The sequence below is a fragment of the Cololabis saira genome, chromosome 3 (genome assembly GCF_033807715.1).
Source record: "Cololabis saira isolate AMF1-May2022 chromosome 3, fColSai1.1, whole genome shotgun sequence".
In the NCBI taxonomy this organism is placed as follows: domain Eukaryota; kingdom Metazoa; phylum Chordata; class Actinopteri; order Beloniformes; family Belonidae; genus Cololabis; species Cololabis saira.
Window position 1 is genome coordinate 28,574,081 of NC_084589.1, and position 27,752 is coordinate 28,601,832.

The 27,752-nt window shown below is 42.0% G+C and overlaps 1 protein-coding gene across 1 annotated transcript; it reads right to left on the minus strand.

Annotated features, from left to right (window-relative positions):
• Nucleotides 1–1,000: 1,000 nt before the first annotated feature.
• fam131bb (family with sequence similarity 131 member Bb) lies at nucleotides 1,001–26,413 on the minus strand. Its single transcript, XM_061717068.1, has 10 exons — nucleotides 26,348–26,413; nucleotides 23,969–24,240; nucleotides 15,392–15,429; nucleotides 10,899–10,934; nucleotides 10,426–10,528; nucleotides 8,814–9,038; nucleotides 8,502–8,642; nucleotides 7,037–7,350; nucleotides 6,261–6,524; nucleotides 1,001–5,157 (listed from the first exon to the last, which is right to left on the minus strand). The coding sequence occupies exons 2-10, from the start codon at nucleotides 23,994–23,996 to the stop codon at nucleotides 4,936–4,938; spliced, it is 1,371 nt and encodes a 456-aa protein (XP_061573052.1). The 5' UTR covers nucleotides 23,997–24,240; nucleotides 26,348–26,413; the 3' UTR covers nucleotides 1,001–4,935.
• Between the last annotated feature and the right edge of the window lie 1,339 nt (nucleotides 26,414–27,752).

Consider the following 27,752-nt stretch of genomic DNA (forward strand, 5'->3'; position numbering starts at 1 on the left):
TGAAGAGAGTCATTGACACTGCAGAACCGAAGCTTCTCTGTAAAATGTGATTTACCAAACTTCCTGAGCTGATGAGCAGCAGTTAGTTATAACTTCCATTTCACCTGCTGTTGCACTGTAAACACAGATTCACATCCTTTTGGCACTATGATACTGGATTATCTGTCAGAAATGAACAAGTACTTTTAGGGGGGGGGGGGTTCTACATTTATTCATATCCATATTTTGTCTCTTTATTCTCGTAAACATTTTTTTTTTTTTTTTTTTTTTTTTTTTTTTTAAAGATTTTTTTGGGCTCTAGTGGCCCTTTATTGAGATGCAGACTGGAAAGGGGTAGAGAGAGAACGGGGAAGACACGCAGCAAAGGTGCGCGGGCTGGATTTGAACCCGCGACCGCTGCAGAAGAGGACTGTAGCCTCAGTATATGAGCCGCCGCTTAACCCACTGCGCCACCGAGCGGCCCATTCTCGTAAACATTTAAGCAAAAATATAGAAAATTGGCCTGTAATCCACCTGATGAGGAGGGATTTTCAGTCCAGCAGACCAACAAGAATTAAGTGTATTATATCATGTGTGATGAGTTTTTAAAACAACTGCTTTGTGTGTTTCGTAAAGTGTGCTAGCGGCTAACTGATTATTTATACTGCTACTCACTGAGTAGTTGACTACATCAAACCGGTAATGTAAGTAGTACTTATAGCGTGCAGTAGGCTTGACTGCAACAGCATATTCAGCAAATCGCCTTTGCTCTTGTCACCTCCTGTCACTTCTTGTCATATTTGGCATTTGTGTCCACTTCTATTAATTATCATGGGCCAGGCTTGTGTTTGAGAAATGAGTGCATCCCTAAAATCATTTGTAGTTAACTTTTTCAAACAGGCACATGAAAATAATAATGAAATAAATTAAAGACAGTTCATCAAAGATATCGGCTAATGGACTAAAGAAGTGGAGAACCGATAGACAAACACCCAGTAAGGCTGAGAAAATACCACCACACCAGGTCCGTCGCTGGAGCTTGACAACAGAGTTGAGCCTATAAACGCTTCAGTGACGTGAAGGTCAGCAGTGTGTTGCAGGCTGATTCCTCTGTGAGCTTGAACAAATAAGCAGTAAGTCCCACTGGAGTAGGCATGTCTGAGTACATATGTCATTAATATTCTCCTGGCATGAAATCCAGGATGGGGACCAGAGGGGATAGTTTTCGGAAAAGCACAACGCCCTGGATTACAGTGTTGCCAGTTCTTTAATGTAACTGCTGTTTTGTGAATGAAACTCAAATGAACTGACCAGAGCCACCAGCTGCCACACACACACACAAAAAAGAGAAAAATGTAAATATTATGCATGTTAAAGCTTGAGAGAACATCGGGAGAGCAGATGAGAATCTTACTAATTACAACATTTGAAGAGAGATCCACACAGATGCACAAGAAAGCCCATTTGTTGCTTTGTTTATTTGCTTTTTCTCCACCAGAGGAAAAGAAGAGGAGACAGGTAAAGGATCTGGAGAGAGTGAAGGAGTCTCTGGCGTGCAGAAAAAGATGGGAAAGAAAGAGAAAGAAACAGAGAGCTGAGAGAGACAGAGAGAAAGAGCGAGAGAGAAAGAGAGGAAACCACGTGGAAAAGTCGACCTGTGACAACCGTCCAACAAGCATGCATAGGTGCAAGTGTTATCAGTCACACTGCCTCATTTAAAACAAATCCAATTTTATGCAGACTTTTACAGCAGTCATCTGATTTTATACAGCATTTTATACAGCAGTTACTTTTTTTGTTGTTTTTTTGCCACACATTTCCCAAAATCTATTGATATTACATATTTGATTGCTTCAACTGATGTGAGAAGTTCATTTTCTCCTTTTTTTTTGTCTCTTTTTTTTTTCTCCAGGCAGTGATTCTTCCAGAAAAAACAGCGGACAATTTACTGTGCACAGACAAACGTACAGACGGACACAAGTACACAGAATAGACAGACGGAGAGAAGGAGAAAGGCAGAGAACTGCGGGCAGATTTTGAGTATCGTGCCTGCAGGGAAGTTTCTGAAACTCTGAGAAGATGGCAGTAGAACTTCACAAGAAACAAAAAGATCTCAACTATGAATTAATTAACAAAGACAGTAAACCTTAACATCCACAGAAATATATTTGGCTTCATGTTATTTGTTTATTCATTCACTGAATCTTCAGTAAATAAAAAGAAAAGCTTCAAAACAACCTTAACTGAAATGGTGCCTTGTAGGCACGTTTTTCCAATGACATACCTCTTTCCAGCGGGCAGCTAGAAGAAGCTTTATCCATCAACAAATATAAATCTATAGTCTTATCACAACATTACATCTTGAACTCATCGAGAAGGAGATACCCCTCCCAGAAGGACTGGTACCGACATGAAATTATAGACTCTGTACAAGCTTATTCCTCCCCACCAAGTAGTCGTTCAATAAATAAATTAATATGCGCCATCGTGTAAAGACATTCTGTTTCGGATTTGAGGCCTGTTGATTTTTTTTTTTTAAGACCTACCAGAGTCACAAACTCTTGGAGTACAATAAAAGAATGACAGTTTATTCTAAATTCAAAGCTATCAAACTTTCAGTCTTTTGTCTCTGGCCAAGGTGAAAGGTCCTCAAAATTGGACCAAAACCAGACGGCTTTACGACCACGACACATATTCTAACTTATACCGGAAGGGAATTTAACAAGTTTGGTAGAAAAATAAACATTGTTCCCAACATTGCATAAATAAGCAATCAATAAATAAATTCATTCAAGTCAATAAATCATAGTTTTTGACTTCAAAGTTTCTCACACAGTCATCGAGGTGAGAAAAGGTGCTCTCCAACAAAGAGAGGATAAAAACAGTGTGTGTTCGTAAAGTTGGTCAGTGAGACATGCACGGAAGAGTCCAATGCCGCTGTTTAACTCCCCTTCTTGCTGGAAAACACAGGTTCTTTCTCAGGTGAAATTAAAAAAAAAAAAAAAAAAAATGAAAACATGCATCTCAAACATGATTGCGATCTCTATCACACTCCAGACAGCTGTTTCACAGTAATAACGATGAGCAGGAAGACACAGATCTGTCGCTATTTATCCACTGTTTGCTCCAAGTACTCGGTTCTTTTCCCTGATTGGCTGATCGTTGGGCACACGAGCCTCAAACCCCCGCCGCTAACCTCAACCTGCTGCTTCTGTACTTTCCTCACTGATGGGCTCATGGAATTAAAACACCTATCAGACTGAGCAATAACTCTATTTCCCACACAGATGTTCCTCTGTTTCACTCATCTTTGTGTGGTGGTACACAGAAAAAAACAAAAAAACAAAGGTTAAATTGCAAGCTTGAGCACAATCCCAACATAAAGTGGGACCAAGAGGTGTACAAAAATAAAGAAATTATACTTCAATAGAACAGTTGTGTCTGTGTGTGAGTAGCAATTTCTATATACTCTATATACATCTAGATAACAGAACTGACACTGGTCTGTTGGGAGGCCAATGTTTCGCCTGCATATTGCTGGTTACAATTTAGATATTTCTGCGTGTGTATGTGTGCGTGTGTGTGTTAGTGGTGGTCAATGTGAGCCAGCAGTCAATCCTTTTTTCTGCACATATCAAAGACTATTTTTTTATTTATTTTTCATTCTTGAATACTTAAATCTCTCTATTGTGCACCACAACAACACATCGAAAGCGGTGCTTGTGCACTGCCCTTCACGTCCCAGTACATTCAAAATAGTGGTTATCCTCCTCAACACGTCGCAGCATATGTCTGAGGAAGAAAGCAGCTGAGGGTTCAATTTTGTAGGGTGGCTCGGTTTCAGTGGTCAGCGGTGCTGACAGGTTTCAGAGTGGGATCTGGGTAGCGTAGACGGTCCAAAGGCAACCTCTGATCAGTTGGATTGCATCAGTGCAAAAACAGATTCGCATACAGAGCTCTGTCTTATTTCTCCTTCCTTAAAACTGGCCACTCAAGCTCGCCGCAGGCCCACTGCGGCCCCACCTGGGATACTATGGTTCAGTGCAAAGTCTATACAGTGCTGTATAGTACAGGTACTCCATAGTACTCTGAAAGACATGCATACAGAGAGACATAGTAGGAAGCACACTATCTTACAGTACAATCCTTATCTGTGCAGTGTTTGGTGTGTGCAGTCGGCAGAGCAGGCCTGCCCCTGGGTTGTGCCTCGGGCATCCTGGTGCAACAGCATCAAAGAAGAACTGATTTTAGAGGAGACAGACTGCATTTCACTGAAATGCTGAGATTTTCTTCTTTCTTTTTGTAATTTAATCATCTGTGAAATTATTTGGGTTGCTTTCATTAGAGGAAACTGTACATGTTTGATGCAACAGGAAAATTAATTTGATTAAACACTGAAGTGTTGAGTAACAGCTGTAAACAGAGCAGCTCCCCCACAGGAAAACTGTTAGATCTTATCATACACTTATACATAGGTTATCTTTTCCCATTATTACAAAATTGTTCTTATTATGATGTCAGTTTTTAGTTATTTTAATAAGATGATGACAGGGTCAAGTAGCTTGTTGTCGTTTAAAAAAAAGCATGCATGTTTCAATTCCCCTCCTCTTCATCTCAGTGTGGTTTCCTCAAAGGAAATGCTTCTGTCACTTGGTGCTCTTTCTCCTTCACTTCCTCCTCCTAGTTCTTCATTGTCACTCTTCTTTTTATACCTTTGGGATGTAAGGCTTTCAAAGAAATTGGTGTCTTTTGTTGCTAGAGCTTTTGTGTCATTGAGAGTTTGCTTTAAATCTCTTGCTCAGCATTTTGAGAAATTTGTGTCGCAACCCAAAAGTTTTTGATACCTGAAAAAGAACTGATGAACTGATATATATTGTTGTATTATGCTCATTGCTGGCTGACTCCAACACTTCGTCAGTCAGTTTAGTTATCAGGAGTCTTTTGACAGTCAAGAACTCAATTGGTTGCCATGGCAGCAGTTGGCCCCTCCCGGCCCTCCTCCTCCTCCTTTTCCTCTAGAGTCTGAATGAGCCCAGAGGAGATATCGATGGACCTCCGCTGTGTGATTGGCTCTGCGGGCGGTTGTCCTGGACTACTGCCCCCAGAGGCATCCCCTTGTTGCGTGGGGGGAGCCAGCGTGGCCGACTCTCCCTCCACGCACAGCGTAACGTCCTGTTCCTGATCAGGACAGAAACAGGGCAAATACAGACAGAAGAAACTTAGTTCACAAATAAAAGCTGTCTTGTTTCTTTTTTCCTATTTGTATTATAAACCATATTAACACATTAATGCAGGTGTCAGCAAGTACAGATTTAAATCTTTAAAGATGTCTGATTAAATTTCAAAAAATACTTGGATTAATAACATGTTTCTTTGTCTGTTTGTTTTTGATTAAATCAATTGTCTTAATTGCCACTCTGCAATTTCAAATGTTGCCCTGAGTGCCCTGTAAGCGTACATCCATGCTACGATGCACGCTCATCAGTTAAGCGAAATAGAAATGACATTCAAATCACTGCCTTCCCTTTTCACATCTGTCACAGAATTTTGCTGAAAAAGTAATTGCAAGCTAGTGCTTGGGTGCCCAAAAGCAATTTTCAACTGTCTCGCTCCTCTCCGACAACCACTCTTCAACTGCTGACTTCATATAAAAAGCAAAAATACAAATACATCTGCTCATTTGTCAGTTATTGGCATGATAAAGATTAAACTGATGTGAAAAAATGTTGATCAGCAACAATCAATCTTTGTTTATTGATCAGCCAAATTAAATGGTCACACTAAATATTGACATCTGCATCCCAGATGTTCATCTGCTGGAAGTTAAGTTGACCTGCCAATGCTGCATGAGGTGTCAACAAGCAAAGCAAAAAGTATGATTCTCTATTAAATTCAAGATAATATTCTATTCTATTCATTTAATGCATATTACAATTATATTGCAGTCTCTTTGACAGATTTTTTTATGTATGCATTATACATAAAAAAAGTCTCTCAAAGACACTGTGTCTTTAAGATGTAAAAAAAAGATGCAGACAAATAACATTTCTCAAAGTAAAATTACAAAGAAAAAGGGCAGAAAAACGGCACTGAATTAACCCCATTTTCACTATTTTGATGTATAAAGTATATCATAAATACTTTTTCTTTGGGTAATTTCGCAAAATAATTAATTAAGACAATAAACACATTGGATGGTTGAATAAAACCATGCGTATGGTCTTTCACAGCAGTTACTCAGAGGGGATACAAAGTCAAGAGAAGCTGCATGTTCACCTCACCTGGATCTGGTCCTCTTCCTGCTGCTCCAGTAACGGGGAGTGCTCATTTCCCACCATCTCGTCTCCAGGGGGAACGCACAGGCTCGGCTCCACCGCCGCCGCCACACCCAGGTAGCCTCCAGCTTCCGCCTGATAGGCCTCCATCTGCCCCGTGTTCCACAGATCAACCAGTGGGGGGTGAACAGAATGGACCAGACTGTGGATGGTGCTGTTGGGCGTTGCTTGCAAAGAATGATTGGCACTGTGCAGCCTGTGTTCCAGAGCCTGGAAACATGAGCATGATACTGAGCAGTGAGATCAAACTTGCCTTCAGCTTGTTTGCCAAGTGTAATCTTTCTTTCAAGACGTGGTGCCATGCAACAAATCAAAATACAGTACGGAGTATAAAATACTGAATCTGATTGTCCCATTTCAAAAAGTGTTCAACTCATATGTAGTAAAGTAATATTTTATGTCTTTTGTCTTAAATGATGACAATGAAAACACAAAAAGAAGAAAAATTACTTTTTCCTCAGTAAAAAAGAAAAGCTTTTTTTTTATTATTCAACTTGAATTTTTTTGTAGGAATATACTACATGTTCCAGCATAAACCTACAAAAAAAGAATCTTTGACAGCATATTTTAGTTCAGCTTCCTCATTTAGGCGATCCTCTGCAGGTTTGCGTGACATAATGATGACTTGGTCTAATTCCAAGCCACATATAGTATCTTGCTGCTTAGAGTGCTGTTCTCCTGGCAGAGGCACACACGCGCACCACCTGCTCCGCATCAGTCACCTGTTGCTGCTGATACTGCAGAAGCTGCTGTTGCTGGTAGTGATGGATCTGTTGGATCTGCTGCAGCTGTTGTAGCTGGCTCTGCTGCTGGAGGTTGAACTGCTGCTGCTGCTGCTGCTGAGACAGGAAGTGAGCTGCCGTCTGGCCGTCGTAGCCGTCGGTCCCCATGACGTAGGAGCCAGGTTGAGGAGAGGCCACCCCAGAGGTATCATTGTTGATCGGCTCCCAGGCATCAGAAGATGAGAGGCAGTAGTGGCCTTGGGAGACATATGTGTGAGGCCACACTTCTGCTGAGGAGTGGTGCAACATCTGATCTGGAAGGAATTAACGGTGCAAAAGGTTGCTGCAGATAGATGCAGGAATATGGCATTGTTTGGTTGAAAATCAGAAGCAAAAAAGCAAAACATCAAGACAGGGAAATATTTATGTCACTTTTCAACCCAGATTTTACATCTAATCATTTCTGGGGCCTTTCAGCGTTTTACTCAAGCTGAACTTACTCTATAGTTTTTTTTTAAATTCAGCTTCTCAAGACCAACAATTTTAGGAAACTCCTGGTAATTAAAGTAGATGTTGGTTTGTTTAGGATACGTATTCAAAAATGATAAAAGAGCTCTTTAATATGCAATGAATTCAGTCTGAGCACTAATATGCCTTACACTGTTTAGTCAGCACTCCTGTCATATTGGAGCAGGCAAACACAGCCTTGAGTTTATGATGGTTTTCTTTTTTCATTCGCTCATTCTCTCAGTTGAGCGATATAAATTAGGCGCCGGAGTTAACAGACTGAAAAAGCTTGTGCTCTGTGGATAAAAGACACGAGGCAGAGTGAGGGGTAATCACAGGCTAAAGTGAAATCTGAAAAAGTCGGATAACATTTTCCATGTTCACTTTTGCTAATTTAAAACCGTAAATTACAGTTGAAATACCGCTATAACATAGTGGCATCTGCTGAAATTGTCAACTGGGTCGATGATATTTGTGGTGAGAAACATTAGGCACAGTGAGTGCTAGTAAAGGTCTATTTTTAGTCATTGTAGTATTAGGTTCTTCCTAAGTGATTCTGTAATGCTTGGAACGAATTGAAAATGACTTCACCTTCTTTTCTCAATAATAAAAAAAAATAATACAACAGCAAGTCCCAGTACAGGGGGCTCCAGGGAGGATGAGGCTAATGAAGCACTTAATAAGGTTTATCCTCAACCAGCACTTGTGATTGTCTGTGTCTCAGACCTTGTGATGAGATAAGGTTGGCAAGGGGGAAACATGCTGTTGACTAAAAATGTCCAAAATTGCTGTTCATACAGTTGTAATACCTCAGCTAGTCAGAAGAGAATACACAAGCAAAGCCAGACATTGTTTCTGGCTTTATTGGTTTTCCTTCTTGATCTCTTTTTACAAAGAGACCAAGAAGTAATAATTGCTTCTTCAACATTTGCTTTCTGTCGTATGTGAGGTCCTTTACCTCGACTGGTGATGCTTTCCTGGTTGACCTCACTCAGGTGAGCCACACTGCCCTGATTTGATCCCGACCGCGGACTCTCTCCATCCATGGACGACCATGCCAGTAGTGTTGCCTCCGAGATTGCAAACTGCTGCAGGACACCTGAGGTCAGAGGTCGAAAGGCAAATCCTGCTCAGTGCTGAGACCTGAATCATGCTCTAATTAGCACTTGGTATAAATCCCAAAAACTGAGCTGAAGAGCAGAGGATTTTGCTGACTATTATTAACAGCCTCTGTGGTGTGCCCGCCCTCGGCCATGTGTTTATTTCCAACCTGCAGCAAAACGAGCCTCCTTTTCTCCATCACTGAGGTCGCTGTAGGCATCGTTCTCCAGCCGTCGCTCTTTTTCCCTCTCCTGGTTGGTGATGCGGGGCTGGGGGACACCACCTGGGCCGACTGTCTGCATGCCCCAGTTTTGCCATTCAATCATGTGAGCGACGCGACCCTGAGCCATGGCCGTGGGCTTGGTCACTCTTTCCTTCATAGTGCGACTGTTCCCTATTAACACAGATGAACATGGGACACAGAGAAGTAGACAAAGGGAGGAAGGTCAAATTCAAGAAGGTGGGAGGATTTTGAGCATAGCACAGGGAAAAGAGGAGTTGACAATGTTAAGGATGATGAAGGGGTGATGAAGAAGAAAGAAGTGAAGGAAAGACTATGTATAGTTGAAAGGTGGGTGGACAGGCATGCAGTAGATGTGTCATTGCCAAGTGCAAATTGTTGCTGAGATGTAGAAGCTGCAATGGTCAGTGAAAACATGGATATCCAGCAGGGTCAGACTGATAAACTGGTTTGACTGCTGGGAGGCAACGTCAAGCTGATCCAGCGGCAGTTGATCAGATTACATTTCATAATCTTTTGGACATTGGAACTCTTTTGGTATTTTTTTCAAATAAATAATGACTTCTGGCATCCTCACCAAAGCTGCACCAATGCGCAGGACCCGTTATTAGCCGAACCCTAAAAATCAAGTGTTTGTAGCTGAATGAGTGTATATGGATTATAAGAATGGTCACGTGATGAGGGACGTGTGGCCGACATTCATGTGTTTAATGAGCCATCTCCTAGTCACAGTTCATGGAGGAGAGGCGGCAGTGGATGTGTCTTGTCTGACACAGGTGCATCGTGGGATGGAGCGGGTTAATTGGGGTGAGGCGGCTGCGTGGCATGAGCAATGAGAGGTTGGCTTGTTGACATGATAGCTTTTTCACACCTCTTCTACACTGTGCTAGGTAAGCAGGAAGACGGCTTTCTTTGCCCTTGCTGCTGAACTTACATTTATTACGAAAGGAATTAATTTCCCGCCACCATTCTAAAAAGAGCTTACTTGCTCCGCACTTCACATGACCAATATATGATGACACATAGTGGAAATCCCTTGCTGCTTGATCGTCTCATACTGTGGTGTATGGAGATTTATGAATAAATGATGGTACTAACTCCACACGGTAAAGCAGCTGCACTACACTTCACTGTACTGCAACATCCAAATAAACTACTCTGCTCAAAACAGCTAAAGAAAACCAAAAAGCGCTTCACTACACTGCACTTAACTGTTGCAACACAGCACTCAACACAACTAAAACCCCCGTACTTGATTAGAACGCAACAATTTCACAGCCACTTTAACGTAAAGAAGCTACACTTCCCCATTCACCTTTCCTCAGATCAACAAGCTGTATATGATGATGCACAGTTTCTTTGTGTGTTGTGGTTGCCAAGCTGAAATTATTCCATCAATGACTCGCGTGCAGCCATTGACGACTCAGTGTGGAGGGGAAGGGATGAAGGGGAACCCATTTAGGGTACCATGCTGACTCCAGCGCCCGCTGAGGACTGAGCCAACATGGGGTCTTTTACCAGAACCAGCACAGACACACACCTGACACACCTGACAGAGAAGACTTAGCCAAAGCCCCGATGCCATAGGCGTTCGAGTTCCTCTTGAGCCGAGGCAGGATTGATGTGGTGTCTTCCATAGACAGCTGGAGGGAGAGAAGCGAAAGGAATGGAGGAGGGGGGAGAAAAGGACGGTATGGATGGTGTGAGGGGTGGGACACAAAGACATTGACAGTGTGTGTTAAAGAAAGAGGTGAGCGGAGAGAGGTGATGGGAGTGTTGGGTTAATACAAAAAAGGAATTTTGAATCAAAGTAACCACAAGCTTTTAGAAATCTAATTGCGCTCACTACTGTGCACTACTACGGAAAAACACAAGATCCACCGGGGGTGGGGGAGGGGTCGTGAGGGAGAAAAGGCTGATAGCTACAGGGTGATTAAAATCAGAACAGGCGAAGGAAGTAAACAGAAAGGTAGAGAAAAGTAGTAGATGGAGGAATAATGCCACAAGACTTACATTGATTCCTTCCCATGAAAATTCTGAACGTCCATGCTGAGGAAGAGAAATAGGAAGATGGGGAAAGAAGGAGCAAGAAAGAGTAAGAAAGAGACAGGATAGACAGAACATTGATGTGCATCGGAGGGGAGAGAAGGGATTGATCGTAGGACATGCAGTTGAAGAAATCCAGACAAGAGAGCGGGAAAAAAAAGAGGAAGACAGGAATTTCCAAGAATGAAGAGTGGAGGACGAGCATGATAGAGATATCGGATTAAACAAGGATTGGTTTATATTTGCTTTGTAGTGTTTGGAAGAGGGAATACACTACGCTTGAATGAGTTTCCTCCTCTTCTGTCGCATGTGCTGCCAAAAACACTGAAAGCCAGCGGAAAATTTTGTGTATGCTCAAGAGAGACATTGACGCTGTGTGTAACTGTATCTGATGCTGCACACAGACAGGGGACCGGGCTAAGTGTGCGTGCGTGCGTGCGTGCGTGCGTGTGTATGTAGGATTGTGGATGCAGTTGGATGATGAAGCAGCTGTAGTTTGGAGTCAATTGAATGAATTAAACCATAATACCTGAGAGTCAGAATCCCAAATCTGAGAACCAAAACCCAGAATCTGTAACCAAAGACTCCGCATCTCCAACAAAGAGTGCAATCATCTTCCTCTTCCTCCTTTTTCGCCCCATCACTTTTAAAACCATCTGTTTTTTAACCATCTTTCTCAGTTCCGCTTTTCCTTTTTTTTGTGGCAATTCTGAATCAAGTGTCAAATTAGTGCCATGTCAGTCTACAGCGGGGAGGCAGACATAGCCATGATCAAGTAGCTCATTGGCAAGTTGTTAATGTCATTAATGACATCAACAAATGTATCACATATGTTAAATAAGCAACATACATTAACCACTTCCCTCTGCTTGCTGGGTCTCTATGACTTTGACAAGCAAGTTTCTGGCACTCTGACGTCAACATAAGGCGTTGAGTCATTCAGTAGCAAATGAGCTACTAGATCTTGGCTATGTCCCGCCTACCTCCTGTAGACTGACATGGCGCTGATTTGACACCGCAATTTTAAAAACAAAGACTGCGACTGAAAAAAAAAGTTTCGAAAACCAAGATGGTTTTAAAACTGATGGCAAAAACACTGATTGCACTCTCAGTTGGAGATTTTGAGTTCTTGGTTACACATTCTAAGTTTTTGTTCGCAGATTTTTGGATTTGCATTTGACCTTGAATTGACGCCATATTGTAGACAGCAGCCAGGTCTTTAGCCATAGCAACATTAACAAATCCTATGGAGATTAGTGTTTTGAAGCTACAAGTTTAGCGCTTGGTTACCACCAATATTTGTTTTTGAAAATGTGTGCAACAGAAGTGTAGCAGACGTTACTGAGGACCAAAGGACACACCACCAGTTACTGTATGGTAATAATCCATAAATCCAAACTAAAAGCAACCCCAGTTTACTGTTTATTTTTAGGACTAGAAAATTATATAATGAATTTAACAAAAACACATTAAGTAAGAAGAACTGGCTCTGTTTAAACCTGCTATAAAGCATGGCTTCTTGGCTCTTTAGAGTACAGGGGTGGATGTACCCACCCAGGATCCATCCTGATCTGATCGTCAGGCCAAATTTAGCTGAGGTCTGGCCCACACATGGCCACATTCACTTACAGTACAGATGCAAATGAGTACCGGCACACATTAAACCGTGCCTTCTCCAAGTGAGAGAGTACATTTACCGGAGTACTACATGGGGAGGGGGACGTGTTGCTAAAAATAACCATTTGTTGAGCACAGGGCTGGTACACAAGTGAAAATATTGTACTGTGGGTTTCTGTGCAGCCTGTGTTTTTCACTGTGTGTCATGTCTCAAGACTAATAATTATGTGTCAATGCAGATGGAATTAGATTTAATTTGGAGACCAATTTGGGGTTAGTGGTCACCTCAAAGCTTTGCAGATGGATCCAAACTTGAAAAATGGGATTGGTGCATGAGTCTTTGCATAAAAACTGGGGATGTGAGATCAGATCATAAATGGTCTCTTGTTATGCAAATGATAAGAAAACTGTCTCTAGACCCCTCAGAATTTGGATCTGAACTTCATCTAACCTACAATAACAGCCAAATATAATGTGCTTAAACTGAGACTTCATTCAACAGTGCTGGAGGAAAAAGTAAGTGAGCCTTTGTAGTTATTAGCTGGTCAAACCTCCTTTGGCAGCAAAACAAGTTGCTCTGGATCACACTTGCACATTGTTCAGGAGGGATTTTTGACCATTTTTCTTTACACAACTGCTTCTGCTCAGATACATTTGTAGGATGTCTTGATGTATCCATTGCTGTTCAATGGGGTTGAGATTTGTGCTCTGAATGGGTTCTCTCCAAAAGGCAGACTACTAGTAGGATTTACCCAGGCTCATTGTCCTTCTGAATTATCCAGCTTCTTTTAAGCTTCAGTTGGCAGACAGCCACCATGTCATTATCCTATCATACTGGGAATTTATTTCCGCCATCGATGATGGCAATAGGTCCGGATCCTGAAACAAGATGCTCCCTCCACCATTCTTCACTGTTGGAATGTTTCGGTACTGGTACGCTGTGCCAGGTTTTTTGTGCAATCAGTCCACAAATATTTTCCCGGCACGTTTACAGATAGTAATGCTGATCTTTGGCAAACTTCAGACATCTAACTTGTTTTGGTGAGCTGCTGTTTCCATAGACACTGCCTGTTTAATGACACATGTATGACGGGCTCATCAACAGAGATATTTGCCAGTTCCAGTGATGTCTTCAAGCCTTTAGCTCTTACTTGATGGTTCTTCTTTATCACTGATGCTTTTGGAGTTTTGGAGAAGTAGCCAGAGCACTAAACTGTCTCCATTTTTAGACAGTTTGTCTAACTGTGGCTTGATAGATGCCTAACCAATAAGATCACTTTGAATCACTTAGCCATCTCACTCAGATCAACTACTACTGCCATGCTTCACATCAGCAGATCCTTCTCATAAACAGCAAACTTGAAATATTTCAATGTCTCTTATTAATCAAAGTTGCTCTAAACCACAGGTGTTCAAACAACTGACTCCAATTAGGTTGTGTTTAAGTAATTCGTAATATATTCAGTACTTTTTCCTCAAGTACTGTGACTGTTTGTGGGGTGTGCTTAAAAAAGACATGTTATCTGCTTAAGCACATTATTTTTGTCTATTATTGTGATTTAGATGTGAATTAAATCACATGTTGTGACACATTCACGCAGAAAACCAGTAAGTTCTGAGAGGATCACATACTTTTTCATGCCACTGTATATTCAACTTATAATGAGATACATTTAAAACCATGTGTGCAGAAGACCATGTATTTTATATATAGTTCACTTTTTGAGCAGTGTTTATACTGCACGACCTTGGTCTGTCCCCTCACTGCCTTTCATTTTCACCACAGGAACAAGAAGCCAATCACAACAACTAAGGAGTTTTTGTTTAAGTAACTAAAAAAGAGACTCAAGGAAATTTCTGCACAAGTCAAAAATAAAGCTGTAACAGGTGATCAAACCTGACTAGTTCCTTTGTTCCCAGGGCCTTATGCTCCTGATATGTGAAAGGCAAAATGGGAATCTGTAGAGCGTGTTCTTCATAATGGTGTTCTCCATCAGCTACATCCAACACATATCCAGATAGCTGCTGTCTATCAATGTTGGCCTTTTTCCTCTCTCTGGCTCTGTGTTTCTCTCTTCCCCTCCTTTCGCAGGAGTGGATATGATAAGAGATTTAACACACTTGAGTGGTGGAACCAGGTTCCTTGAGAAAAGCTTCACCAATGTTCTTTTTCAATAGTGCTGACAACATTAATATATACGCTGTAAGTATGGCTGCTTTTCCTTTCCACAGGGCATACTGGGACATGCTACATAAATAAATGATGCAATCAGTCCACAGTGCATTTGGTGGAAAAGCAGAGTTCTCTACACTTTAGTCCAAAATGGTCCCCTCTTCTGTGTCCTGAGTCACAGGGAGATGAGAAGAAAGGAGAGGAGGGGAGAGGGGAGAGGAGACAAGAGGAGAATGCACAGTAATAATGATGTGAAAGAAGAAAGAAGGAGAGTGATGCCTCTGCTGTTCTGCTTTGAAAAAGCTTTGCACACTATCCTAGGCAGATGGATAACAAGCAACAGATGTCCTGACAACAGCAATAAGCCATCCAAACCATCACTTGTTTTGTCTTCCATCTATGCCACCCTATCTCGGACAGGGAAGCGTAGCGGAAGTTGAGCAGCTGACATTGACATGATGTGAGCCATTTTACTAATCTATTAGCATAAGCACTGGTGCTGTGAGCTACCGAGAGCAAGCAGGACAAGTTGCTGTGCCTCATCGTGTAGCTGCCTGTGAAACCGCTTCTACGTCAGCAGCCCTGTTGGTTCCTCGGGTGGAGCAGCCACAGCCCTCCGTCAGAGAAAGTCAACAAGGCGGGTGAGCCAAAGGGATAGCTGAAGACTTACTTGCTCCCCATCCTTCTGGACTGGCACGCCATCTGCCGCTGAGGACACATGAAAAGAGACGGAAAATAAGAGTGAGACAGGAGAGAATGGTACATTAATTTTCTATGACAATACAGCTTTAAGAAATAAATAAATAAAAACGTATCCACCATCCAGCTCAGGCTCTGGTTAAACTCTACTTTTCTTATTTTTTGTCTCTATTCTTAATTTTCTAACTGGAAAAATCTATTTTACAACTTTTTTTTAATATGGAACACTATATAACATACAATACAATGAATGCACTGCTTAAATAAACACACATAAAGGTAAACAAAAGGGACATGGTTTATGTAACATATGCTTCAAGAAAAACAAACTTAATGAATCAAACTGAAATTAATTGCTCTTACTGTATTTACTTTTGACTAGAATACATTTTTTTCCTAGCAGCCATCAATAAATCAAGGTTTGACTCCCATTTTCTGTGTTTTTGTTAAACTTCAGAGTAAATTGTTCATAAATAAATCTGCTTGGCAAAAAATATGATGATTCATTTCTATGGATTTGTCTGCACGGGCTCCATCTGGCCCTTTTAAATTCTATTATTGTGTTTTTCAGCGCTGCTATTGCTGAACCCCCCTCCCCTCACCATCATCACCATTACCAGCAGGGAGGCCAGGTAGATCCAACTGAGAGTTCTCATCAACCACCTGCAGCTTTTATTTCACATTCCCCAACACCAACACAAGAGGTGGAGAGTGAAAACATCTGCTCGGGTAGAATTTTGAGTTAATTGTGTGTCACACTGCACCGACCGTCTCTCATTTCATATCTGAAGTCATGGTCACATATCTATAGTTGCTTTTTGGATTATGATTTTAAAAAAAACACATCTTTGAAACCACCAAACCAATATATCTTGACTGCATTTTACTGTTTAACTTTGATCTAAATAACGTAGCACTTTACATGACACCTACTGTATTGTACAGCTAAATGGCGGATCATAGACAAAGCCCAGCACACTGTAGTCGGGATTCAAGTTCTCTGTTGGATAAATGAAACATTATTATCCCTCCTCATTCCTGCCTGTCCAAATCCTAATTAAAACATTGGTTTAATTAGAGTCTGTGCTCCTAATGGAGTTTAAACACGGCCTCCGTCTCTAGGTGCTCCTCTGTATCAGAGGGTCTGCGCTCCATGTGTGCGACTCTCAGAGGGGCTCACTCCTGCAGCAGCGCATGTGCGTGTGTTTGTGTGTTTGAGCTGCTGAACGAGTCGTGTCCCACACATTTGGCAATCACAAGCGACTGCTCGGGAGCTCCGAGAAGCACAAAGAGTCATTGGCTCTCTAGATGTCCAGTGATGTCTGTGACCCACTGACCCAGTGATTCAGAAACATCAGCTCCACTTGGTCTCTATTGGGCTCTCAGATATTACGCCTGCGTCTGAGCTCCACTCAGTCACCTCATCTCTGCAAGGGCAGGAGACCAGGGACAGTTTTCATTCCAGAAATTGTCTGCCTTTCTTTCTAAGAGCTGTGACTTTCAAAACTACAAACAAGACTACTTTGCTATATGTGTACACTTACTACAGTATTTACCCCCTGTCACACTTCTCATCTCAATAGTCTTTTAGTGTACAGACAGCATGAGTATTAAATAACACCCGTGTGTGATCTTTAATAGATGTGAAATGTTACCTCCAGGAGAGTGTTTGATTCTCCTGTTTTGTTTGATCTAGTTTTCCTCAACCCCCTTTGGGTGATTCTTACCAAAGCAGTGCTCCTTTTGTTTCCCCTCTAGCCTATGGACATTTTCACAGAAGATACATGGAGTTACAATGTATGAATTGCTATTTAGTCGCATTTTTCCAGGGTAATATGATCTTACGTGTCAAGGTCAATTAAGATGGACTGCTGCACAGGTCACAGGTTTATTTGCTTGAAATACTTCAGTGTCAAAAGCTGATAAAAAAGACTAAATAAAACTGCACTTCACTTGAGAATAAGAAGAGAACCAGTTATACAAAATGTAATTATACCCCTATCTGTCTGCGTTACATCAACTGAGGCTTTTGATCAAACTGGTATTGATTTTTATTAAGTATTAAGTTTTTAATCTTGAAATTATATAAAATTGTGAGCGAAAGCATCCTTAATTCGGAAAGATACTGAACACAAAATTCTCCTTCAAAGTGCTCCTCACGTCTAACCCACTTTGGATCAAGCTACATGTAAATTAATAAATATTGAAACACTTTATTTAGAAGTACATTATTTCACTTCTAATACAGTATGCATTTTAAGATAATGTCTCAAAATAAAGTGCACCTTCATTCACCAAACAATGACAAACCAGTATTCACAAAAGTAAAACTATAAAAACCATCGATGACCTTCAAATTGTCTAAACAAAGACACGTCTTTGTTCCTAGAAATGGATGGACTTATGTATGTCCAAGTAGTACTTTCATAATTAAACATGAACTTTGAATGACCTTGGAGGTATTAGCCAGGGGTGTTTGATTGCTGGCCTCTGGCTTGTGTTGCGAGAAGCTTACTTATTGACTGATATCATTAAAAAGGATAAATAAATTATGTTCTGTCGGAAAGGGTGGAAGTGTCCCAGATTTTCCTCCATCTGGGTTAAAAACCTGCCCTGCGGATACAAACTACACACGAACATGAACACCCACATGCAGTTGGCTGCCATTTATGCATAAAGTAAGGCACAGAGCCTCACACCAATCTATCTCTTCCTCCGTCCATCTCCTTCGAGCTTTAACAGTCTTTCTTCTCTCCATCGTTCGGCCTCATTCGGCCAATTAGCAGATTAGCAGTCACTCTCCTCACATGAATCACAACATGACTCAAGAGTTCTCTGGACTTGAGCAGCACAAACTGCCACTGGGAGCCCTCCGGCCTATACACAGCAGTGGAGCTGAAACATTAAGAACTGTGAGTTTACCGCTGCCGTTGTATTTATAATGTATTATCTAATGCCATTCATATGAGATTACACTAAGACACATTTGGGGGAAATTACCCGAAAGGGTTTATATTTCTGCATCAAGCTGTAATTAGTCCGAGTTCTTCGTGGTTCTTAGAATATCCGCATAGTGATGACTCAGTAGCCGTTTCCCAACTTTTCAGTGGCTTCTTTAGGCGTGGCATCCCCAGTATTTCTGCATCTGGATAGGAGATGCTCCTGGACTCTCACCAACACACTAAGTGAATGTGTTATTATGCTCTTGAGTAGACGGGCAGGATCCCTCCTTGAGGAAACAACAATGGAGCACATGACCACAGCTCTGAGCCAGCTTTTCTTCCCCTGACACGCACACACACACACACAAAGTGGTGCAGCTCTCTCTGGATAACCCCCTACGGTCATAGGGGAGCTGGGCTTAGCTCAGGCGAGAAGAAGTATTGAGAGAGGGTGAGCTGAGAGACTGAGCACACACAAAAAATGAGGGAGCAAGGCAACTGTGCGTAAAGAACAACCAAAGATCCGCGGCGGCTGCACTGTCATCTCCAGCTCTGGCTGCAGTGACTTGACGGCTCCCGCTGAAATGGGAAGCAGTTGAGCTCCATCAGCCTTCCTATGCGTCAAGAGCCCAGAAGCAATAACAGCGAGGAACCAGGGGGCTTGGTGCTTGTTTACTGCGACAGCTGTGGTGAGGCTCGTTGCCATGATGGGGTACCAGCTTGGCTCGCAGCCTTCTTGCAGCATCGTCTGCAGATGCTAGCTTAGTGAGCCACAGAGTTCAGTGGAAACACAGCTGAGGTACAGAGCCCAGATGGTTGGGAGAATTCTTGGTGGAGGAAACTGAGCTAAAAAGGTCTCAAGACACTGTCTCCACTCACACGGAGAGACACACCGGTCTGCACTTAGTAAAAACACTCAAACTCAACATGAGACCGCCGTTAACTTTCTGAAATGACTTCCCAAATTTACAAACCACTTTCTGACGGGCCACATTAACGTGTTTACGCATTAAAAAGGCAGTAATCCTGATACAGGATAAATTTGGTAGAGGAGATAGCTGTGCACTGCGTGTGGTAATGGAAAACAAACAGCATGTTGTATATTGGCAGAGAGAGCTGCTCCAGCATCGTGATTCCAAAAAACATCCTACTTGCCTGCTAAATATATAATGAACATTTAGAGCAGAGACGGGCAAAGATGCTGGTCTCCAAGTCTGTTTCAACGAATGACTGACAACCTGCAGAAGATAGAAAAATCTACCAGTTACGTGCACTGTACACGACACTTTGATGCTGGAAATGTTTATCTTTTTGCTCTTTGATATTCAAAGGAGACTTCCCATCTCTGAAAACATTCCCTTTTTTCACAAGTGGTTAGTATCTGTAGAAAAGACTAAGACAATCAGAGCTGTTTGCACACTAAAGCAGCATCCACAAATGCATATAAATACACACACACACACACACACAGCATGCACACAAATCAAACGTGGTAGAGCTGAAATTTCTTCTTCACAGCGTTATGTTTCAATTTGATTACTCACACTGTGGCCGAGTCAGGCTGTTTACAGAGAGCCTGTCATCATGTGCCCACACACAGGCCTCTAATTTCTTATCTGCTACATACTCACACACAGAAAATAATATATACAAGTGTGTGCATGTACAGACCCACGAGCAAATATTGATCAGTTCCCCCGAAGCAACAGTCTAGGCCTGTAATATGATATCACGGTAAGCTGTGGCACGTAGCACACGTCAGGGAAATGACAATGATATGCATAAATATGTGTGCACTGGGGTCGTTGAATGTATAGGCATAGTGTTTGAGCACACATACCCATATGCCGTGGTCATCGGGTCTAAACATGTCTCTGAGACACTGCATCAGCGATTCATTCACCTTGAATGTTCTCTCATGCACAAGGCTTTTCCCAACTGGAAAGAAGCCAATCTATCACGCCCTATCTCTGCCAAATTTGCCAATTTACAGGCAGACTGTGATATGGCAAAAGGGACACATGGTGTCAGGCGTTGACAGAGTGCGTGGAAAGACATGGTGATGGTGGAGGGGTGGCGGGTTCTTCCTTTTTAATTTAATGACAGGGAATCCCTCTCTGTGATGCCAGAGCAGAGACAGAGGGACGGCAGAAGCTGTTCAGGTACCCGTGATGCTTTAGCCACATTCACACCCACACACTATATAAATATATCAGCAAGTGGGCTATGTCCCATAGGACATGTAAACTGGAGGTCCTCCCTCCGCAGATCCATGCATGAATACACATGAGCAGAAAAAAAAACACTTAGACTGACTACTGGTAGGCATATGACCTTAGTCTAAAATGTTTTTTTTGCAACATTTTAAAACACAAGGTTATTTTTCCAATCTTACTTATTGTGTCAGAACTATTTCAGACATAAACTATAAATATTTGTTTCAATACTATAAAAAAACTTGAATGCAATGATTCTGCACACTTGCAAGAACCACACATACTTCACAGAATCAGCTTATGGTGCCTGTTAAATCCATATCTGCAGAGATGTGTGATAGAACGTGAAGACGAAAAGATTCTGCTTAAAAGGCCCCATATGCAGGTGTGAGTTGTAATATTGCCCCACATTCACATCTATAATTTCACAGTTACAGACACACTGCACACAATGCCCTAAATTAAACAGTGATTAACTCTTCATGAAGTCATGGCTGCAGCTCAGTCTCCTTACTGGGTACAGGAAAGTGCCTCTGATGTGCAGCTTTTAGCACACTGATACACTGATAACTAATAGAATTAACAACACTACATCCAGAAATATGATCATAAAAGTGCTGTAACAGTATTACTCTGGCACTGTGCTTGCCTGCAGAAATATACTGCCATGGACGCAAGCATAGCCGACATATCGCGCACTTGCTGATTCATAAAGAAAACATTTTTATTATTACTACTATAAAAACAGTTATTTTCCTGATCTGTCTTAAGACTAATGTGCTCTGCCAAACTACTGCATCGTATTGCCTTCACCTTCTGTCCACGTGATGAATGGATGCAGGTGTTTCATGCACCTTTCCTCACACTCTTTTCACATGACCCAGTAACACTGATGATAAATGCTTAAGGTGCACATTTTCCGTTGCAATTAACATGTACTGTAATTACTAAAATAGCACAATACCAGGAGGGCAGCTGGAGACAACAACTCTGTGTTTATACTATTTTTGCATGCATCTATATGAGTGTATAAGTTTCTGTTTTTTGTCTGTTGTATATTCCTGTTGAGGCCTAATATTGGGGGATTTAAGGGGGGCATTTAGAGTAAACCATCAATATATCATATAAAACAGCTTGCTCCAGGTATGTCAACCTGCTGGAACACAGGCATATCTAAATAACCACAAGAGAATAATATGTTATATAAGATCCTGACGGTGAATTACACTCCACTATATGATGAAAGTGAAGGAGCTCCTGTTAGCAGAGAGGAGACAGATAAATGAGGGCTACTCCCGTGCAGAGACGGAGCCAGTCTTGCTATCTGCTGCTCCTCCTGTTGATCTCTGCTTGGCAGCATAGACTGCAGTTGAGAAGGCAATCAATACCGAACACACTGATGCCATTCTCACTCAGGATAAACACAGCCACGCCTCTAGACTGGCAGTACTGTTGCTGATTCTGCTACGTACAAGAGAATCAAAGACTCAAGCAGCTTGACAATAGCTGTCTGCCCTTATCTTAAGTACTGTTTGTTTACATATTCATGTTGGATTGTAGTACATTGTAGCACTCAGGCTAACAATTGCAAAGTGAGGGAAAACATTACGTTTCAGTCAATTTACAATCTCTACTACAAGAGACAGACATCCTACAGTGTGGTTAATGCTTAATATCCTCCGTCACACACACACACACACACACACACACACACACACACACACACACACACACACACACACACACACACACACACACACACACACACACACACACACACACACACACACACACACACACACACACACACACACACACACACACACACACACACACATTATATCTGACTTGAAGGTGTAATTATCATTACGAGCGCACCCTCATTGAATTCTTAAGCTTCTGTGATCACTTGTTTAAAGATGATCATCAGTATTCAGGTGGCATACAATCAGATAACCATGGCACCTTTCCAAAGCCTTCCATCTCCTTCAATTACGTTATTTTCAGCAGCGGGAGACACTGGGCTCGTGGGCTCCTCCGTCTTGACCCGAGTGTTGACAGAGGATCCCAACCTCCTCCCCTGCCGTGCAATGCGTCACATAAAGTCATCAGGATCGCATGAGCCGACGTGACGCTCTTTCTCCTGCATCTGGTTCACACCTGGCTTCCCAACTGTGTCATGTAGTACTCTGTTTTGTTTAGTTTAGTTTATTTTACTTGAACTTGCACATTTTGGTTATTTTTAAAATTGTCTTCACCAACAATTCACACTTAGTTTGAAATAAAAAATAAGAAAAAGGCTGGGAATGGGGATGGGATTGCACAAGCACGCCTGTAAATGTCAGACTGCTTTCAGATTAATGCTGACAGTGTATTTGCGTTGCCATAAATATGATTTAGAGCCTGGTGTGCTAAGTGCCCCTTCAATAATTAACACCCAAAAGAGGCCTGTGTTTATTTTTACCTTTGAGTAAGGTCCAGGCAGAATAATATGTGTGAAGACCTGAATGTGCACTGCAATGTATGTGAATTGTATTCACACACACACACACACAGCTGATTTAATCATTTCAAATTATAATTTCATACAGCCCCTCCCAGTCTTCCCCCTTTTATAAGCAGTACTGGGGCTTTACTGTTTTTAACATAACAACTATGGGTTTGTCCAGGACTGTCCTCACCTGAAAACTCCCATCAATGCCACACACCCATCCCTGCATGCATTTGCCCCTCCCTCTCCTCCTCAATCCATGGCCATCCTGCCCGTTTCCCCTCTTCTCCACCCACCTGCCTCCACAGAAATTCTTCCACTCCTACTCCTTCCTTTAGCTATCCCTATTATTCATGCAAATAATAACAAACTGTGCAAACACCCCTGACAATGGCATTATCCCATTTCTCTTCCCCCCCCCCTCTTCCTCCAGGCCATGCCTCTCTATAAATAAGCACGATCACAGCATTTCAATCTCTTGTCTTGCTCTCCATCCCTCTGCCTCCTACTCACACACATGTATACGTGCTGCCACACGGCATCATAAATCAGGGGATGGGAGGATGGCGAGAGGGAGGGGGTAAAGGAGGGATGAAGGGGGGCAGGGAAGTGGGGGATGCAAACACAGTAACAGTAGCACATTTCAACACGTAACGTCCCTGACATCCTGCCTTAATGCTGTGTGTACTGCTTCTGACACCAGACGTGCAGACCTGGCGCTGACAGAGAGGAAAGCAGCTCTCACACCAACAACAGCGTGTAAAAAGACTGTTCCCAGTCTCTACACAGACCTTTGATTGCTCCTGCAGGACCACCCTCCAACCCTCCTCACACGCACACCCCTCTACCCCGAGCACCCACTATCCCGCAGCGAGAAAGGAACGACAATCTGTGCTTACTCAGTCTCCTGGAGCCGATGCATCCCATGATGTATTCACAAAGGCTCTGGACACAAGCGTGGAAGTGTTACCCAGACGCCGAGCATTCTCCTTCTTCCTCCAGCGACTCTGTCTTTCTCTGGGCTTCTTTCTCTTCCTCTGCTGCGCTCTCTCTTTTTCCCCTCTCTCCCTCTTGCGCGTGCTCGATCACTCTCTCCCTCGCACTCCCTCGCTCCTACTCTCCCTCCTCAGTGCGGTGTCTTAGAAGAGATCCGGTTAGTAAGTCAGTATGCCTGAGGGGAATAGATTAGGACTAAATAAAAATGCATCTTCAGAGTTCCTTAAGACACATGTCATATTCACATTTTTAAATTATTGGTATCATAAGAAATTATATAAACTCAATTCTGATACCTGTAACATACAAACACACATATATCTATATATCAGTTTAAATATCTGCAATCTTTGGAGGCTTGTTGAATCTAATAATGATGACATGATTAGGATCAAAAGGATCCTAACCCCCCAAAAGGATCAAAATACTAACATGGGCAACATTTTGAAAGAGATTAAAACAATTAGTGTATCAGGTTTCTATTGTCAAGATCAATAACAGCGATAACAAAGAGTGCCAGACTGCCATTGTTGTAGATATCGCTTCACTGCTGTAATATTGTTGAGCTAAAATGGGGGATTCTCTCTGTCTCCCTCTCCTGTGTGCGCTCAGCTTGACAATGCACTGCAGCGGTTTTCTCTTCCCACTCCATCCCCCCCCTCCCAACACACACGTTTTCTCCCCTGCTATCCCTCCCACATCCCTTGCTCTGATCGCTCAAAAAAATCGCATGCATATCAACGAGCAGTGAACAGTCGTAAGGATAAGAAAGAAAAAAAACAGAGGGTTTTCCTTCACAGTTATGCTGCTGTTGAGTCTCCACCTCCTTCACTGCCATCTCTCTGAACTGATCCACCCCGAGTCATCTCTGCACCTATTTCTCACTTTCTCTTCACTCTGAATCTATTTTCTCATTCTGTTGCTTGTTCTTCCCTTGCCTCCTAATCCCTCTCATTTATTTTCACGTCAAAACCAGCAAATGCATCTTTTTTTAAATCTTAAACTCATTGCCTCTTATTTGACCTTTTACGCATCTCAAACCCAACCACAACAAAACCCTTCTGTCTTTCCGCTCAATCCACCTGTCCTTGTTCAGTTTCCCATCAGAACTCATTCCTCTCATCCCACTTTCTGTGTGGTCAAACTCCTGTGTTAGCTGATTACACATTCATGTGAGCTGGTTCTTAATCTTTGTCCAAAAGAAGCAGGCGCAATCTGGGGGATGAGAAGCTGTGGAAAGATGGGGGGGAGGGATGCATGTGCCGTTAGTCGTGTTTTTGTGACTTCATATTGGGCAAAGACAAAAGAGACAAAAAAAAAGAAGGACAGACGGGAGGAAGAATAGTGAGAAAAAAGACATGGGCAGATGGGGGACTGATGGGAAGGACTGCGGAGGGGTTGTTTGCAGGAGAGATAGAGGGACAATCCTGTGTGACATAAATTAGCACTGCAGAGGATGGAAGTAAATAACAAACAGAAGTCGGTTTGGATGGAATAGATGTGATGTGATGTGATGTATTAAAAAAAAACAGGATTTGATCTCACAATAAAAGGGTTAGGAACGTCCGACTTGCTGTACATAACAAATCACACATAATCCAGCTTCTCCATACAGCACTCTGTAGGTTTATATATAGATGCGTCATAGCTCATTCTATTGGTTTTCCACTGGGGCAGAGGAGATGGCTGGTGTGGGGGTTAGCTTTACGCACAAACCCTGGTTTAAAAAAAAAACACACAATTAAATGTGTAATTGCTGCCGACAAACTGACTCCATTGCTTTCAACTCCTGTGTCACACTCTGGCACACTACCCCCCTTGCATCTGCCCATCTTTCCTTCTGTCAGTCAGTCTGAAAGTCGATTAGATGCTCCAGTTAGTCTTCAGAGAATCGTGCCAATGCATCTTTCATGAAATTGCTTGTTATTCAGGGTGTATTAGTCATGATAAAGCTGTCCTCGCTTGCAAAGGACAGTGAAAGTTTCATTACATTAAGTTCTCTTTAATGTCAAAGGTGGGATGTATTTCATCTAATTCAAAAGCTCAATGCAAACACAGCAGTGCAACACTGATTAGTCAGCAGCCTATTTTGAACAACAATATAATCAGAAGGTTTTAGCGCAAAACTGCATGAGAGGGCTTGGGAGACTTCATGACTCCCATGTTTTCTTAGGGAGCACTGAAGGGCGGAGCTAGCACTGTGTGTTATGTTTGTGTTTTGTGTCAAATATCAACAGTATCAAATATCAATATCAATATCAAATATCAACATAAAAACTTACCTGTTCTTGTCAGGAGAGCCTGAGAGGCATAACGCCCATGAACGGCTCTGATCCATGATATGTACTGTCAAGGTCAACGACAGAGGGAAGATTTTCTTGACACTAATCTCATTCGTGATACATTGACCACTTATCTCTCATCATCTTTTGCAATCTCCTTCCTAACACACACATTGACACACATGCTAACAGAGCAATGCAATGGCAGGAAACTGCTTTGCAACAGACAACGAACAGACAACTTCTATCATGTACCTGTCAGCACGTTTCTTGATTTCTTATCTGGGGTGATGATGCTGCACTGAATTAAAATGCAGCAGCTCCCGTTTAATATTATCTTTGGGACTCACAAATGCACACAAGCGCATTCACATAATTTCTGTAATCAGTGACTTTCATGTACCTGTCATTATCTGTGTATCAGCTCCTGGCTGCTACGTAGGTTGCGCCTCAAGGATAATGAATAACAGCTTTAATGCTATCTTGACGAGGCAGTTTAAAGGTGTCCTGGCTAATGAATGGATTTTAAAGTCTTCAAACGATAGACTTTGAAGAAAAAAAAAATCACTAGCTCACATGGCTTAAACTTCTCTAGATGAGATGATTTTTCCATTTTCCTTACTCTGTTAACATATAAAAATATGTGCTAACTGGAACCACATGTTACACATCAGCCCTCAAGGAGACACTGTTTTAGCTTATATGTGTGGGGAGTAGTTTTCATGTGCAAAGAAAGGACAGAAAATGTGAGGAAAAATACGAAGAAGGAAAATAAAAGGTAGAAAAAGGGATGACGGGGATGAAAATATGGGAGGGCATTAGTATACTGTAATTTCTGTGTGTGTCTGTGCGAAAAAGAAGTTTGTCTTTGTGTTTAAGTGGCATATAGTCTCTACATTTGTGATGTGTCTGTGTGTGTTTATCATAAACTGCAATTACACAACCCAGGACCTTGCATACAGGGAGTTACCAAAAGCCGTCTATTATTTATAATTCTCTTACTTCTACTCTAGTTACATATACTTACACACACACACAAACATTTATCTATAGGCCAGACAATTTTGGTGAATCTTTTGCCTTGAGGGCATTTCAGTCAGTCTGCAGCTCTATAATGTGTATCAGCCTGACATCTACTGCGCCGACTTGAGTACTGCAGTCCGACTGGTTTGGGGACAACGACTGCATGAGTGGTGGTCCTTATCCTGCCTAAAGTGTATGTGAATTTTATGATTTCTATATTTACGTGCATAACTATGTCATGTCTCCAGTGCAGGTTACAGTTTATTTTCATATATCCGTTCAACCCTTCAAGATTTGTTGCAAGACTACATTAGCTTTTTAGCTTGGTGTAAGTAGGTCTGTCCCATTTATCACAAAGGTGCCTGATCATAATCATTTGAAC